This window comes from Mastigoproctus giganteus, chromosome 5 (assembly GCF_048544385.1).
Source record: "Mastigoproctus giganteus isolate SK-2022 chromosome 5, ASM4854438v1, whole genome shotgun sequence".
NCBI classification, from domain to species: domain Eukaryota; kingdom Metazoa; phylum Arthropoda; class Arachnida; order Uropygi; family Thelyphonidae; genus Mastigoproctus; species Mastigoproctus giganteus.
In genome coordinates, this window is record NC_143579.1 from 91,785,206 (window position 1) to 91,803,098 (window position 17,893).

Sequence of the window (17,893 nt, forward strand, 5' to 3'; positions counted from 1 at the left end):
TTACAACTTGGTGTGTTTCCATTTATCAGTGCACACACGTTCTCTTTTTCTTTTTGTTAATTCAATGTTGTTTGTCTGATTTTCTTGCTGGTATAGTAATCAATGTCTTTCTTGTGTGCATGTTAAACATGACATTAATAAATTTCATTAATGACAGCATTATTATTATCATCCTTTCTTCTCCTACCGAGAATTTTTTTTACGTCTTGTGATAGGTACTGGTACCAGGTGTGTGTGTGTGTGTGTGTGTGTGGGGTAGTTGTTATGTCCAGTTACTATTATCGGCTGAGGAACTCTCCCTGACTATCCTACAGGGTTTAGGATTCTGGCTTTCTGGATTTAAATGTAAGTGTTCTTTGGGAGGCCTATTGCTGCTGGGTTCTTATGAAGGCTCTTTGGCACCATGCCAGTTGTTGACACAGTGATTGGGATGGTCATTACTTGTTACATGTGCTACATTTCTTTGACTTCAGTCTTAGATCTGCGTACTTCCTGCTCTTTTCCTCTCAGATTTTCTGAAGGTGTTGCTGGTGTTGAGCACTGCTATGTTGATCAAGAAGGTAGCCTTTTCCTTCTTGTGAATGAAAGTTATGTCCAGTCCGTTGTGCGGGATAGCCTTGTCTGTTATTATGGCACAGTCCCAGTATCGTTTGTGAGTAGGGGTCTCAAGAATGGTCTGAGGTTTGTACGTGTAATTCTGTACACTCTCTTTGATCAACTGGTATTTTTTGTTCTAGCTTCTGATGTATTATCCTGGTGACCTGGTTATGTCTATGAGTGTACTCCATCTGGGTGATAACCCTTCATCCTGCAGTGATGTACTGGTTGTTACTGGGACCTGGTGGCAAGGTCAACATGTGTTGCTATCTGTCATTCTGGGCTTCTTGGTGAAGTATTGCCTGTAGTGTGTGGTGTTAATTACCTAGTCTTGGATGATGAGCATGAATCCTTTGGTCTTGTAGAAGAAGCTCTGCTCGTGAGCCATGCATTAGAACCCATCTTATCTATATAGTCTTGATGGATGTCATTGTAGTGTCTGCAATGGAGCACCTTCTTCGCCCATCTTTCTGTCTTCTGTATTCATTGTATCTTCTATTTGGCTTCTTTCTGACTTTGCTGTTCAACTTTCTTGTCAGTTGAGTGATTTGTACCATTCGCCTATCTTCCTTATGGCGTGTGGTAACAGGGTTGCCAGTTTTTCAACAATTTTGGTCTTTCTCAAATGTTTGGCCATGAGTTTTCTGTTTTGGCCATATTTATAATTTTGGCCTTTTTTTGGAAATGTGTGTTATTTATTTAAATAAGAAAAATGCTACCATTAATGTCAGCAGTCCAGTCTCGAACTTGTTAAAACAGACTGGCAGCCAGCACTGCAGTGCAGCGCCACACTTTGTCTGGATTCATCATTGTCACAGTGACTGCCTTGGCGTGCACGTTGCAAGGAGTGCAAGCTTTTTTAAAACTTCTGGATAACCCTTTTTTAAAATGCCAAAGTGGAAGCCTTCATACAATTGTGACTGTAAGTACAAAGAAGAATGGGAGAAATATTCATGGTTAATGAAAACATCAAGTAATTGTGAGGATGCTTTCTGTAAAGTCTGTCATTGCACAGTGAAAAGTAAACTCTACAATTTTGCTCAACGTGAAGCTTCTAAGCACAAATCTAACATTACTGGTTTAACTCAAAGTACTCTAGCATCTTTTGTGACTAAGAAAAATTCAGAATCTGAAGAAAATATCAAACAGTCTTAAATTAAGTTAACAGTAGCAGCTACTTGTCATTGTTCAGTAATGGCCAGTGATCATTTGAGTGAAGTTATAAAAGATCATGGAAAAGGGAGCATTTTTAGAAGCATAAAATTGCATCAAACTAAGTGCTTGCAGATAATAAAAAAATGGTAAGTTTAGCATTAGAGTTAGATTTGAAAGGAAAGAAGTTTATGCTGCTCATTGATGAATCAATGGATAATGCAATTCAAAAGCACTTGTGTATAGTGGTGAGGTTTTTTCTGAAGGTCTAGCCATCAAAATTGCATTTCTAGGCCTAATTCCTTATCATTGGCAGCAGCACAATCTCTTTTTGATGCGTTGAAGATTAAATTGAGTTTATATGATATGAATTTAAAAAATTGCATAGGATTTGCAAGTGATGGTCTGCTTTTATGGTCTGACTTAAAAATTCAGTGTGGACATGAATAAAGGAAGTAGTATCAAATTGTGTGCAAATGAAATGCATTTGTCATTCTTTGCATTCAACATGCATTTGAAATACTTCCATCCAACCTTGATTTCTGATAAGTGAGATTCCACTTTGGTTCTCAAATAGTAATTTACGTAGAGAAGAATACAAATCTATATTTAAAACATTTAATCCAGAAAATAATTATCATTATCAAGCACCCCTGCCATTTCAGAAGGCTTCTAAAACTAGTTGGCTTGTTAAAGGATAGGTAATGTTCAATATTCTATTAAACTGGCAAAACTAAAGGTTATTTCGTAGTATCAGAAAATTTTGGTTGAACAGATACAAAGTACAAAGTCGGATTATTAAAAGAAATGCTTTTTCATAGAATGAATTATCTGTATTTTGTGTTTGCTACACCCATTGTAAAACATTTTGAATCTGTTAATGCAATGTTTCAGTCATCTAACGTTGATCCGTATAAACTGTCTAATGAATTAGTTACTCAGAAAAACTGTTTGCAATAGAATTTTTACAATATTGATGGAGCCAAATTTAAGCAAGAAGTTGATAGTCATCTAAACGAATTCAAGGAGACACAACATGCTAGAGAAGAAGATAAAGTTCTTGAGGTTAAAAGAAGATGCCACATATTCATTATTGAAGCTATTGACCAAATACAATCTAGATTATGCAATGTGACCAGTGCTTTCAAAAATCTTTCTTTGCTTAATCCTGAAAAAAATATTAAGCCAAATGTCAAAGGGGGATTTTTCAGATTTACCTATGTTACATTTAGCTACAAATAATTTCAACGAAATTGAGCAACAATATAGGAAAATTACTGTAACAGATTGGACAGCAGAAAATGTTTTTGAAAACAATGAAATTCCAAAAGATACAATAAAATTTTGGCTTTGTATCTATCACCACCGAAAGTTTAAGCAATTGGCAGCATATGCATTTAATTGTCTTGTAACTCCAGCAAGCAATGCTGTTGAACGAATATTTTCTCTTGTAACTGCAGTAAAAACAAAACCAAGAAACAGATTACAGCTTCACCTTCTAGATGCACTCATTAGAATCAGGGCACACCTTATCAAAAATTCCATCTGCTGCAAGGATTTGCATATTACAGAGAGAAGGTTAAATAATTTCAAATCAAATATACTTTATACCAACAATAGTAGAATCGCAGTTGCATCTACTTCACAGCAAAGTATACAGGATAAAGAAGCAGCAGACATAATGATGTTATGCAGTATGTATACAGAATTGTTTGAGGTGAGTTATTTTTGTTCTGATTGCAGTTATTAAATGAATTTTACTTTGTTTTGCGTTTTTCAATATTTTATAGATAATTTCTGTATTTGACCAATTTTGGCCAATTTTTTGTGTTTAGCCATAACCATCTCCAACTATCTGACAACCCTTGCTTTGTGGATTGATGCTGTATTTTCCTGGAAGTAATTCCTGAGGTTCTTAATCACCTTATTCTGTTGTCCATTAAGGTCTGTCAAACCCCTCCCTTCCTACCTCCTTTCCGGGCTATGGTCAGTCTCCTGATTGTCAACGTCAGGTGGCATTGGAAACTCTTGGTCATTATTATCCTGGTTTATCTCATAATCCCCTCAAGCTCAGTGTTGGTAGAATCAGTAGCGTAGGAATGTCTTGGCATTGGGGCAGTATCAAAAGGGTGCCACTGATAGGACATATCAGTTCTGTGCCAAGCTATTTCCACACCCGAGTCTAGCTGACAAAATGGTGCCCCTAGATGATGTTGCATCAGGATGAGAGCAGAGGGCGGGGTGAAAATTAATTTTTGCCAAATGAAATGTATGCATTCATAAATCTGAGTACATACTGTATAGCAGCATTTGCAGTCCAGAACGTAAGTTTGAAGGGACCATTCAGGTGACTGCTTCATCAGCACATGCATAGCAGTTTGCAATTCATGCATTGTGCTGCGCATGTAGCACAATGGTATCTTCACCATCCTCCTCACACCTGGTGGTTGAAAGGGCCTGGGTTCGAATCCTGTTGATGAAGCGAGGAACTTTAATGAGTTTTTTCACTCCGTAACTGAGTTAGTCGGTCTCAGGAGTAGAGAGCAAGATTTTTTTTCTCCAGAAACCAGGGTTTTTTCGTCCAGAAAAACAGGCAAATCAACCAGAGAACACACACATGTTCTCTGGTTGATTATGGGTGACCTTAGCATAATAATTTGAATTTAAATTCACGCACTGTGTACATTCTACAATACTGAAAAAGTTAGAAGTTATAAATAATGTGTGTATAGTGCTTAAAAACAGGTTACCATGAATATTGTGATTTATAATTTAAATAAAACAACAAACCAGAGCCTACTGTCTGAATATGGAATATGCCTTGATCTTCCCATGGATACATTAACCCCAGGGGGCTCACATCTGGTGAGTATGGGCTTGGCACACCCAGGGTCCTGAGCTGGATATCATCATTCTTCTCTTTCTTGGTGCATCCCTTCTATTTCTGACTCTCTCTCTCTCTCTCTCTCTCTCTCTCTCTCTCTCTCTCTCTCTCTCTCTCTCTCTCTCTCTCTCTCTCACACACACACACAGTAACTCAGGAATTTTTTTTTTTGGCTGATGCAGCATAAGCCTCAGGCTTCCTTGCTCCATATGGCTAATAATAGAAAGTAGTTGACTAGCTTGACTTCCTGGGGCGTTGGACAGGTAGTTGGATAGGTTTTACGGGTACCACTAAGTTGCAGCACTATTACCTAAATTGCTTGAAGGCCGGCAATGCTACCTGGTTAAGGCTCTTATATTTGTTATAGGGAAAATTTTTTTTGTTCTACAGAGACTATTTTAAATGTAATTACCAAGGGGAATTTAAAAAAAAAAAAAAATTTCGCTAAATAGAAAAATTCGCTAGAAAGAAGTTCGCTAAACAGAGATCCAACTGTACTTATTATTATTTATTATAATTTTACCAATTATCGAAAAAAAGGTGTGTAGCCATGAATTTGCCAAGGGCACCAAACACCTGGCTATGCCTCTGGGTACAATCTATGATCCTGAAGGAGTACATTAGTCCTGGGACTGCATAAGTGTTTATGGTTTGGACCATGTTCTTGCCATTCAGCTTTGATTTTAGCAGGCTTCTAAGTCTCTGGTGGCATTTCTCAGTCAGGCAGGCATTGATCTCCTTGTGTTCTAACTGATGGGTCTGCATCATCCCCAGATATTTGTAGTTTTCTCCATCTGTCATAACTTCAAACTCTTCACTGTTCTTCATCTGGTAGTTTTGTCCGACTGGATGTCCTTGATGCAATCCATGTGTTTTGCATTTCTGTAGGCCAAACTGCGTACTGATGTCAGTGCTAAACTCTTCAATGATCCAGAGTAGCTGCTGGAGGCACGGAGTTTGATGTCATCTTGTATGTCAGGTTAAAAAGGGTTACAGGTTCTTCCTTCTTTCTGGATATATCCATAATTGCTGTTATTGAGCATGGTGGATAATGGGTTGAATGCTAGACAGAACCATAATGGGCTTAGGGCTTTACCGAAGATTCCTCTTCTGATGGGGATTGGTCTGGTCGTGACTTTCTTGACCTTGATGATGATCCTCCATTTCACCATGGTTGCTTCTAGGAAGTGTGTCAGTTTCAGGTTGACTTTGTAGATCTTCAGTGTCTATGTTTAATGTGTCACCTGTTAAAATAACAGGTGACACAGAAGCCTGTGATAGATATAAGCTGGTCTGTAACCAAGTCACAAAGGAGGTTAGGCAGGTGAAGGCAGATTATGAGAAATCTTTGGCAAAGGATGCAAAGAAATACAACAAAGAGTTCTTTACTTATGTAAACTCTATAAGGAAGGGGATGGATCAGATCGGTCCACTTGATATTGATGGTTCAGCTGTTGACAATCCTGCTCAGGTAGCTAACAAACTAAATGAATATTTTGCATCTACATTCACACATGAGGAGTTATTCAGGGAGAGGAATGCCAGAGGTGTATTAAACTCCAGCAGTAAGCTAGATAATCTTGTAATAACTGAGAGCAAAGTGGAGAATAAATTCTTAAAGATAAACATAAGAAAGGCACCTGGGGTGGATGGGATCTATCCGGTTATATTAAAGGAGGTGGCAAAGGAAACAAGCAAACCCTAAGCCAAAATTGTGAGAGCTTCCTTGGACAGGGGAGGTACTCATGGACTGGAGTTGTGCAAATGTGACCTAAATCCACAAAGGAGGATCAAAGGGAGACACAGGTAATTACAGACCTGTTAGTTTAACTTCTATTCCAGGGAAATTAATGGAGGCACTGATTAAAGAAGCATTTCAGGATCATCTAGACAAGCATTAGCATTAGTAAAGGCATTTGATGCAAGAAAGCAAGCTTATGCAGCATCAGCCAAAAAAAAATAAAAAATAAATTAAAAAAAATAAAAATAAATAAAAAAAAAACCACTTCCACTTCACACCTCTGTTCGTTCGAAATACCTGTCCAGCTGCGCCTTAAACTTATTTAGGCTATCAACTTCCACGACAAGGGATGGAAGTCTATTCCACCAACCGACCACACGCTGGCTAAAGGCAAATTTTCTCACGTCTATCCTACATCTATCTTTTCTCAATTTGAATTTATGCCCTCTCAGGTGATTATTCTGAGCAAGAGGAAGAATCCCATCAGCAGTGAGCATGCTCAAACCATTCAAGGCTTTATACACCTCTATCAGATCACCTCGCTGGTGCCTAATCCCAGCAAAACTTAAGCCTTTCTTCGTAAGAGCACCCCTTTGTTCCATTCACTAATCTTGATGCCCTTCTCTGCACTCGTTCCAGCATCTCTACATCCTTCTTGAAATGAGGCCTCCAGACCTGTATACAGTACTCTAGCTGTGGCCTGACCATTGCCTTATACAAGGGAAGAATCACCTCCTTATCCCTTCTAGAAAAATTCCTATATATCATCGACAGTAGTAGTAGTGGCATGTGATGCAAGAAAGCAAATGTATGAGCTTATGCAGCATCAGCCAAAAAAAAAAAAAAAAAAAAAATCACACCATTCCCTCCAAATGCCTCTCCAGTTCCTCCTTAAATTTATTCAACTTATCAACTTCCACAACGACAGATGGAAGTTTGTTCCAGCAATTAACCACCCGCTGGCTAAAGGCAAATTTCCGCACATCTATTCTACATCTGTCCTTTCTTAATTTGAATTTATGCTCCCTTAGGTTCGTAATCTGAACAAGTGGAAGGATCCCATCAGAATTCAGCGTGCTGAACCCATTCAAGGCCTTATACACCTCAATCATTTCACCACGCAGGTGCCTAGTCTCCAGCCACTGCAATTTGCAGAACTTAACCTCTCTTGATAAGAGGATCCCTTCATTCCCCTCACCAATCTTGTTGCCCTTCTCTGTACATGCTCAAGTAAATCTACATCCTTCCTAAAATGAGGCCTCCAGATCTGTACGCAGTACTCAAGGCGTGGCCCGATCATTGCCTTATACAGAGGGATAATCACCTCCTTTTCCTTGCTAGCAAAATTTCTATATATCATTGACAAAACCCCATGACCTGCCCTGGCAGCCTGTCTGCATTTCTCAGAAAACTTCATATCTGCCTGCACAATTACTCCCAGGTCTTTTTCATTTTCTACCACCTTAAGTGTAGTACCACACAGTTGGTACGTTTCTCTGAAGTTACTTCTACCCATATGCAGTACTTTGCATTTGTCAAGGTTAAACTTCAGTTGCCACTTCTTAGCTCATCTGCCCAAATTATCTAGATCCTGTTGCAGTAGCACACTGCCATTACTACCCTGCCAACCTTTGTATCATCTGCAAACGTCGACACTAAGCCTGATATACCTTCATCAATATCATTGATAAATATACAAAACAACAGTGGACCCAACACCGAACCCTGTGGGACTCCACTAATAACATTAGTCCAAGAAGAGGAGCACCCATTGATTACCATCCTCTGTCTTCTCCCACTTAACCATCCTTTTATCCATTGTAGCAACTTACCCTTAATACCATTCTGCTCCAATTTGTACAATAGTCTTCCATGCGCAACAGTGTCAAAAGCTTTCCTGAAATCCAAATATATGATATCAAAATTATTTTTTTGCATCCAGTTCCTTTGTAACCACATCATAATATCCTATCAAATTTATCAGACAAGACTTTCCCTTAACAAACCCATGCTGTGTCTGAATTATTGCTGCAGTCTTGTCTAGATGATCCTGCAATGCATCTTTAACCAGCGACTCCATTATTTTACCCGGAACAGAAGTTAAACTAACTGGTCTGTAATTACTCATGTCACCCTTCGATCCCTCTTTGTGAATTGGGGATACATTTGCACATCTCCAGTCCGTGGGAACTTCCCCTGAGTCCAAGGATGCTCTCATAATTATGGCTAAGGGTTTGCTTAGTTGCTTTGCTGCCTCCTTTAATACAACTGGATAGATCCCATCCACCCCAGGTGCTTTTCTTACATTTAACTTCAACAGTTTCTCTTCCACTTTGCTCTCAGTTATTACAAAATCATTAAGCATCCTGCTACAATTTGATAACCTTCTGCCATTTTCAAACCTTAATAATTCCTCACGTGTGAATGTAGATGCAAAATACTCATTCAGTTTGTTTGCTATCTGAGCAGGATCATCAACAGTCGAACCATCGATGTCAAGTGGACCAATCAGATTCATTCCCTTCCTTTTAGAGTTTATATAAGTAAAGAAATCCTTGCTGTTTTTCTTAGCATCTTTTGCCAAGGATTTCTCGTAATCTGCCTTCGCCTGCCGAACCTCCTTTGTGACCTGATTACAGATTAACTTATATCTGTCATAGGCTTCTGTGTCGCCTGATAATTTATATACATCCCATGCATCTTTCTTCTCTGCCACAAGTAGCATTAATTCATTTGACACCCATTTAGGCCTAAACCTTGAAAAATATTTCTTAATCGATATGAAAAGTGTAGTAGGTTCCACGATTAATTCCTTGAATGCTTCCCTCTTAGAATTTTCTGTTGATAACATCATAAGTTGGTCCCACTGTACAGAATTTAAAACCTGTCTGGGACCACTGTAGTCACCTTTATGAAAACAAAAATCCTTCCCTTCCCCTTACCCCTGATGGTAGTTACATCTCTAAGTAAATAGTATATCAGTACACTGTAATCACTGCCACCTAGTGTTTCCTTTATCTGCAGATTCTTAATGCATGAATAATCACTGTTGATAATCAGAGCAAGTGTATTACTCTCTCTAGTTGCCTCTCAAAAATGCTGCTGTAGAAAACAATCATCCAATAAATCCACAAAAGTCTTGCTAATGTGTGACTGACCATCCCACAAGTTCCAGTCTATATCTGGGAATTTAAAAAAATGCCCTATTATAAGACAACCTGATTAACTGGCCCACTCTATTTCCCTGTACAGTTGTTCATTGTACTCATCAGAGTCATTAGGCCCATAATACACTCCTGCTCTCAAATTGGTTTTTCCAGTGCTTATGTCACACAAAACTGACTAAACACTACACTGTCCACCCATGTCAACTGGATGCACTTCCTTAGATTTCATGTTTTTCTTAATTAACAGCATACCCCCTCCACCCTTTCTATCCTTTCTGTACACATTGTACTCCCCAAACTCCAATTCTGTAATTCCTAATATCTGTGTGATACAACGTTTCTGATATCCCAAAAATATCTGCCTTTAATGTCTTGACCAGTACTTCAAAATCATAAACTTTATTTACTATACTGGTAGCATTGGAGTACATGCAAGTATACATGCACCTATTCTTATTCTTAATTACTCTAATACAGCCCATGTATTTATTTGTTTTATAATGACTGCCATCAGTCCCTGAAACCCTCAGCACCCCTTTCTCCAGGCCACTGCTGATTCTAATGGAAGTTGCAAGAATCACCTTCACCTCTGCCTGTGGCTACTTTTAACCTTTTAGTCTGTGAATCCCCCCAAGCTAGCAGTTTTCTGACCCACCTAACACTGCCTCGATAGCATCAGCCAACACTCTTGCACCCTTTCTGTTTAAGTGTGTCCCATCCCTGTAGAAGCAGTCTCTGCTGTTAACAAGCACAGACTAGGCTGAAAAAAATTCTACCCCATGAGCCTTGCACAATCCCTCCAGGGCCAAATTGATTGATAAGGCTCTCATCATATATTCCCCCTGTTGTGTCTGGGCAGAATTGCAGACACTTTCAAATTTATCCCTAACTCATGACTTTTTTTCAACATTGACCTATACTTGTTAAGTAAATCTGCAGAATTTCTCCTACTCTTAATGTCATTGGTGCCAGCGTGTATAACAATATCACCCTCTGTGCCCTTAAAAGATGATATCTGTTCTACATCATCAACTTTTTCCCCTGGCAGACATACCCTGGTCCTATTCCATCTATCCTTTTTACACAATATATTACCCGTGTTCTGACAATAGAGTCACCAACAATATCTAATTCCTGTAGGACCAGTGCATTCTGCTTTGGTGATTGCGACTGTGTTGCCTGATGCACAAGTGTCAGCTCTGGCATTAAGTTGTGCAGCTGAGAACTTGATGGACCCCTCATATTAATTTTTTGAGGACATCTACTCTACACCTCAAGCTCTCATAGACACCCATCAGGATACTGAGTTGATGTCTAATTTCTAGACACTCTCTGCACCTAGTGCGCGCACGCACACACACACACACACACACACACACACACACACCCTCCTTGGCTAGATCATGTGCTGTTCCAGAGAATTCTGCAAACATTTTACATGTTGCATATATTTTTAGGCTGTGATGCATTGGAGAATCTCCTCCCCCCCCCTCAGTTCTCTCCCAAATCACAGCACTCCTGCCACTTTTTGCCCATTTCTTTGTTGCTCTAGTCTGGGCCATGATATGTAAAATTAATAAGATCAATAAATTTAATTAATTAATTATCAACGCTACACTATCTAATAGAATCATAAATGCAGCGATGTGTAATACGCTCTATAATTTTATTTACTGCTCTGGATGCAGCAGTAGTTCCTTCTATTTTTTCTAGTTCTGTGTGCCTTCCAAAGGAATGCAGCACCTATTCTGCTGAACTGTGGGTGATTAAAATAGCTCTGCATCACATGATTAATCTGTCCATAAGCGAACTATGATGTACTCTGATTCTCTGAGTTCAATATCAGCATTGAAAAATCCATCCAAGCCAATTCACCCCATATTGAAGCAAATCAGATCACAGATAATTGTGTTACAAGCCGATAACCAATCAGTCACTTTGCATTGGATACCAGGTCATGTAGGCATCAAAGGAAATAAATATGCAGATCAAGCCACTAAACATCCAATCACTGCAAGCTCTCTTAACTACCAAGTGCCATATACCGACTACAAATCAGTCATAAAAAAAAGAGCAATGGTTGCAAATCTGGCAGGCTCAGAGTGGCAATAAGCTACTTCAATTTAAACAGGAACCTAAGTTGTGGCTATCAAGCATGGAACCAAATAAGCAAGAGGAGGCGATCCTGGCTAGGATGCATATTAGACACATTCATCTAACCCATATTTATCTACTCATGGGGGAAGATCTGCCTATTTGTGCGTATTGTCAGTCTACACTTACAGTGAAGCATATTCTAATAAATTGCAACCATTATAATAATTATCGAAATACAATTTTTACATCGCTTTCACATCTGCAAGAGCCTTTAACATTACTTCATCTAATTGGAGATGATGCAAATCTAGCTGAGTTCTTTGTTTTCTTGAAGCAGACAGGATTATTTAACAGATTTTAACTGGTAATTGCACTACGGAATAGAATCTGGCACAATATTGGCTTTAGTAGCCCTTGTGCCATTAAACAACATATCAACCAACCAGTAACTGACTAATCTTGTTGTTCTCTGTACTCATTCCAACTGACCTTAAACGAGACTGCCAAAACTGTATGCAGTGTTTGAGCTGCAGCCTGATCGTTGTCTCATGCCATGGGATAATCACTTTCTCCTGGCTGGCAAAATTCCTGTTTATCATTGACAAAACCTCATGAATTTTATGTTCGACTGTATAATTACCTTAAAGTGTATTTCATTTTCCACTGCCGTGAGTGTGAAACCACCGAATGGTACATTATTCTAAGTTATTGCTACCCAAATGCAATACCTTGCATTTATCAATGTTAACCCTCAGTTGCTCATTTTATGGCCATTTATATAATTTATCCAAGTCTTGTTGGAGTATCATACCCTGGTTGCTATCTTTAACTAACCTCTCAACTTTTGTATCATCAGCGAACTTATATATCAAGATCATTAATAAATATTGAAAACAAGAGGTCCATCCCTAAATGTTTATAGACTCCACTAATGTTAATTTGTGAAGATAGTGGCCATTAATAACTACTCTCTATCTGTCTTGTGGCTCTTGTCACTAATCATCATCATCAGCCATTTTCAATCCACTGCAGGATGAAGGCCTCTCCAGCAACTTTCCAGTTCCTTCTGTTTTGAACACTGGCCATCCATTTACTACCCACAAACTCATGAATTTCATCTATCCATCTCCGCCTTTGTCTTCCAGGTTTTCTTCTAGCTCCTCTTGGATACCATTCTGTTATTTTATTAGTCCATCTGTCATCATGTCTTCGAGCTATGTGTCCTGCCCAAGACCATTTTAGCTTTGATAAGAATGTCCCTTACTTGAGTTTACTGCCTAATCCATGTGTTCCTCTTCTTATCTAACAGTCTGATTCCCAATATAATTTGTTCCATTCTTCGCTGTGTAGTTCTCAGCTTCTCTTCCATTCTTTTGGTCAGTGCCCAAGTTTCACTTCCATAAGTCATGGTGGGGAGTATACATTATTTTACGTTTCAGACAAAGTGGGATATTGCTCTTCAGTATGTGACTATATTTCCTGAATGCTATCCATCCAAAATTTATTCTTCTCTTGACTTCCAGCCATTTATCATTATTACAGCTAATAACTTGTCCCAGATAAGTATATGACTCCACCTTTTCAATTACTGCTCCTTCAATCATTATTTCCCTTTCTGTGGCATACTTGTTCATCATTACTTTTGTTTTAGTCATATTCATCTTTAGTCCAAAATCCTTACTAACTGTGCATAACTGATTAAGATTTTCCTCTAATTCTTTGGGATCAAAGTTGATCAAGTAACACATCTCCTCTGAGCAGACTTGGAGGAGATCTGTTCAACTTTGTCTTAATAATAGGTACTTAAAGTTGGATCCAAAATGCTGACTTTGTCTAATTTAGGCTCTGTCTAATTTTTTATTCAGGAACTGAATAATCCACTTGAATTGCATTTATAATGTGGTAAGTGTATAATTTTAAAAATTTTTGAATATTCATCCCTTTTGCAGAGTATTAGTTTTAGTATTAGCCATATAGTGCAAGAAAGCCACAGGCTTTTGCTGCTCTGGCTAAAAAAAAAGAAATCATATTCAGGTATCTTCAAATGCGACTATCCAAGTTCTAAGTTAGAATTAGTACCTTTGGAAGTCTTTGTAAAGAACTCATTATTGTTTAAAAGAAGCATCCCTTATTGTTTAAATGGTAGTGGTAACTCCTCTTGTAGGCAATATCTTCTTGTTGCCGTTAAAGAATCTGCTGACACATGGAAGGAAATATTCCAGTTGCCCAAGTTACCAAGCAAATATATGAACAACAAAACTAAATGTTACATAACTTGCTGAAAGTGTGTTCTTGTGTTCATTTTGGTTGTGTTTTGTGGTTTTTGTGTACAAAGACATCAAAAACACAATTTTGGTCTGTTTATATCTGCTTATTTTTAAAGCTAAAACTTTTTATATTAAGCTTTTCCCATTCCTATAAATCGCTAAATAAACATTGACTTCACAAGCTAAACAATTTTTATTTTCAAATATTTTAATAATTCATTAATTTATGTGATGAGTTAATTCTATATTAAAAGTATATTGCTTTCCTTTTCTCTCACAAGACTTATCAGCCTATTGAAAGTAGTTCAGAAATTCATTTGCAAGGAAGACGGCGACATAATTCATCAGTTGCTTCCATAACCGGTGGTAGTTCATATAGTGGTTTTTTTAATTGGAACAAATCCCTGGGTCTCTGGCCATCACATCCTCGGCTCAAAACTAGATCATCAAGGTTTGTAGTTACCCCTGTGGAAGAAGTAATAGGACCACCATCACCACATGCCCGACCTCGACCAGGCAAGACTCTTCCTACCTCTGCTCTAGAAACAGTGACCACTGTTTAATTATAGAATAGCTAATAATGTGCTTGATTAAAAAGTTATCAATCATTAGAATGTTAATGGATTTAGATATTTTAAGTGAAAGTTTTGGCATCTTTGAAACTAAAAGCAGAAATTTTTTCTGGGTTAAAGCACACAGACTGCAATAAGTTTTTGTTATATTTAGAAATTTATTTATTATAACCTCTCCATATTGGAATATCATGGGACCAAAAGCAAGCAAGCATTTGCTGATTTAAGGTTTCTTTCCCATGGAGGAAGCCAAAAGGAAATACCTTTAACATTAATTTCTATATTTCTAAGTATTTATATTTTGTGAATTTTACTGTTTTGGCTAATATTTTATATGATGCTCGTGCATAAATAATCCCTTGGTTTCATTTGTTAACAAGTGAAATTAAAACACAGTATAGCCCTACGTATATGCTTTTCAGAAATGGGTGTCATCTTTTTTTTTTTTTTTTTTTATTGTATAAATGGATAAATCAGCACATTTATAGTGATCAACCCCTTTGTGCCATGTTTATTATACCATTTTCTTGATTTTTCATTGTTTTCAGTGCATTCGGTTCCAATAAATGTTACATAAGGAACAGACTTTCAGTAAAAATAAAAATTATTTCTCTGTTCATACTCTGGGGCAATAATGTGGCAAGAACAGTGTTAACAATTTTATTGTTATAACAGCTAAACACAGTGCTCAGTTAATGGACAAGTGTACTTATGTAAATATGTATACTACCATAGGAGTACCGCTAAATTTTCACTCAGAAAGTATCTGAACTAGGTTTCATTTATAAACATAATAAAGAGTAACAGCTATAATAAAAGAAAAGTTATCATCATTACTGTTACATTAATTTCATTTGGCTAACATGAATCTCATGTATAAGTGCCATATGATAAATCAACCTGTTTTGCTTAAAATAGCAAATATTAATATTTAAGTCATTTTTAATTTGCACCTTAATAGGTTGTTTTTAACAACCTTTTTTTTTTTTTTTTTGTGTAGTTCTGAAAACTTGCCATCAAATGTTTATTTTTGTTATTTTGCACAGAAAATTAGTGTCAACCATTTTGTTGATCTGCTTTAGAGAATATATTGAGGGAGAGAGAGATGGAGAGGAGACTATATAAATAATAAGAATATGACCAAAATTTATAAAAGATATAATTTCTATATTTGATGCCTGTATTAATTTCAAATCAGTTTTAATTTTTCAAAATAAGAAATACAGATTATATACCATTTCTTTTGGCATTATTCATATTATTTTTACTTATTGTATCCGTAGACTGAAATTGCATATTTAGAGCAGCATCCACATGCAAGTTGAATTGTTTACATTCTTGTGCTTATTGCATTTTTATTATTAATTTTTAGTCATAAGTATAGCTTATAAATATATGGTGGCCACGAAGTAACAATGTAAATATAGGTAAATGTTTTGATAAAAAAATACCTTAATCTGAATACAACAAACTGTGATAAGGTTTATTGTGAGGTTGGGGAGTTCAGTTTATATGGCTACACACATTGCTCAAATGTTGTTCTAATTGATTTGAGTAATGAAATTATGAATAGTGGATGCAAGCTGATCTAGAACATACTCGTTATCTTTATTAATTTGCTCTCTGTTGTTGTTGTGCTACACCTTTTGGTTTATGTATGTAGACTTGATAACCTTTTAGATAAACACATAACCAGTAATCAGCAGAGTCCAAACTTTGACTGCAAGATGGCTTACTTTGTTTCAAAATTTCTTTCTTCAACCAAAATTTTCTCTTAACATTGTAGTAACCCTCCAGTTAATAGGTGAAGGAACACCCCACCCTGTTAAAAGATCGTCAGATCCAATATCACTCAAATCTGGAATGACAATGTTTTTCAGTACATTCAGATACACAGTGTTGATTAATTGTTCTTCAAAAATATGCAGTCCAGTCATGTGAAATTGGATGAAAAACTGCATCACACTACAACCTTCTCATCATGTAATGGGTTTTATTTTTGTTGTGTAGGTTTTTCTCAACTTTTGCAATACATTTATGCCTGTTGTTATGAAATCTGGATGAATTTTTGGGTCAGAAGGCAATAACCCTTGAACTGAGTGCAGATGTTTTGGGTATATGTAAATACCTAGATACCTCTCTTGCACTGCATTCTCTACAGAGTGATGTTGAGGGTAATTCAGTTACAGTTTAGCTAATCTCAGCAATAGTTTGTACCTGTGTCAAGGGATAGTCTTTTGATTTTTTATCAGTAATGCATCTAATCTGATCATACTTCAATAACAATGCCTTTGAGGATTGAATTGGGAAAGGACCTTTTACTTTTTGTCATTCTTTGTTCTCTTCTGTAGGTTTTGAGGACAATCATAGTGTTATATTGGTTTTGTTAATAACAGCAGACAAGAGCAATGCATTGTTTCAAAGAACATCAGTTCAATAACTAGGAATTTCTCTGCTTTGTATCCTGCTCCATGTATGCAAATTATAGCATACAGTTTTTACCATTGAAATTGATCATTGCATTCCTTTTCATTTGAAGCCAATCAATAAAAATTGGTTATGTTTTTTTGTATGTAATTTAGTATGCTTACATCAATGCATTTAAATTTAAACATGAAATGGCTAGTATATTTCTAATTTATTAGGTTTGTTCACTTCTAAAATTTTTTCCACTTGGACAGTTTTTATTGAATTCTAATGAACTCCTGAAACTTAATAAACAAGGTTAATTGCTGCATAAAAAAATTCAGCTTTTGGTTTGTGTGGTGGTAGGAAATATGAAATGAGTGGGTGGTTTAAATATCTGGCAAAAGTCTTATGAGGAATAAAACACAATTCGTTATTTCTTTCTTCACCGAATCAAAATGTTACTTTCATACATAGTAAATACCTAAATGTAATGAGACTAGTCATTTCGGATGATGACACTATTCACTTTAGATGAGTTCAGTCAGTCTTGATAAGAACAGTTCACATAGACACTCAGTTTTTGCTGCATTCCTTTTCTATAAATATTTCTGTGGGCACTGTTATTCTGAATTGACAATGTAATTTGGTCTCTTTCTTCCAAGTATATTTCTAATTTATCAGGTTTGTTCACTTCTAAAATTTTTTTCCACTTGGACAGTTTTTATTAAATTCTAATGAACTCCTGAAACTTAATAAACAAGGTTAACTGCTGCATAAAAAAATTCAGCTTTTGGTTTGTGTGGTGGTAGGAAATATGAAATGAGTGGGTGGTTTAAATATCTGGCAAAAGTCTTATGAGGAATAAAACACAATTCGTTATTTCTTTCTTCACCGAATCAAAATTTTACTTTCATACATAGTAAATACCTAAATGTAATGAGACTAGTCATTTCGGATGATGACACTATTCACTTTAGATGAGTTCAGTCAGTCTTGATAAGAACAGT

The 17,893-nt window shown here is 36.8% G+C and overlaps 1 protein-coding gene across 1 annotated transcript in view; it reads left to right on the forward strand.

The window, feature by feature from the left end:
- The window catches only part of LOC150085557 (uncharacterized), a 107,260-nt gene extending 92,789 nt beyond the window's left edge, over positions 1 to 14,471 (forward strand). Inside the window, exon 6 of the mRNA XM_090373340.1 lies at positions 14,187 to 14,471. Coding sequence (XP_090229466.1) covers positions 14,187 to 14,468 — 282 coding nt within the window. The 3' untranslated portion in view covers positions 14,469 to 14,471. The remainder of the gene's footprint in view (positions 1 to 14,186) is intronic.
- The last annotated feature ends 3,422 nt before the right edge of the window (positions 14,472 to 17,893 follow it).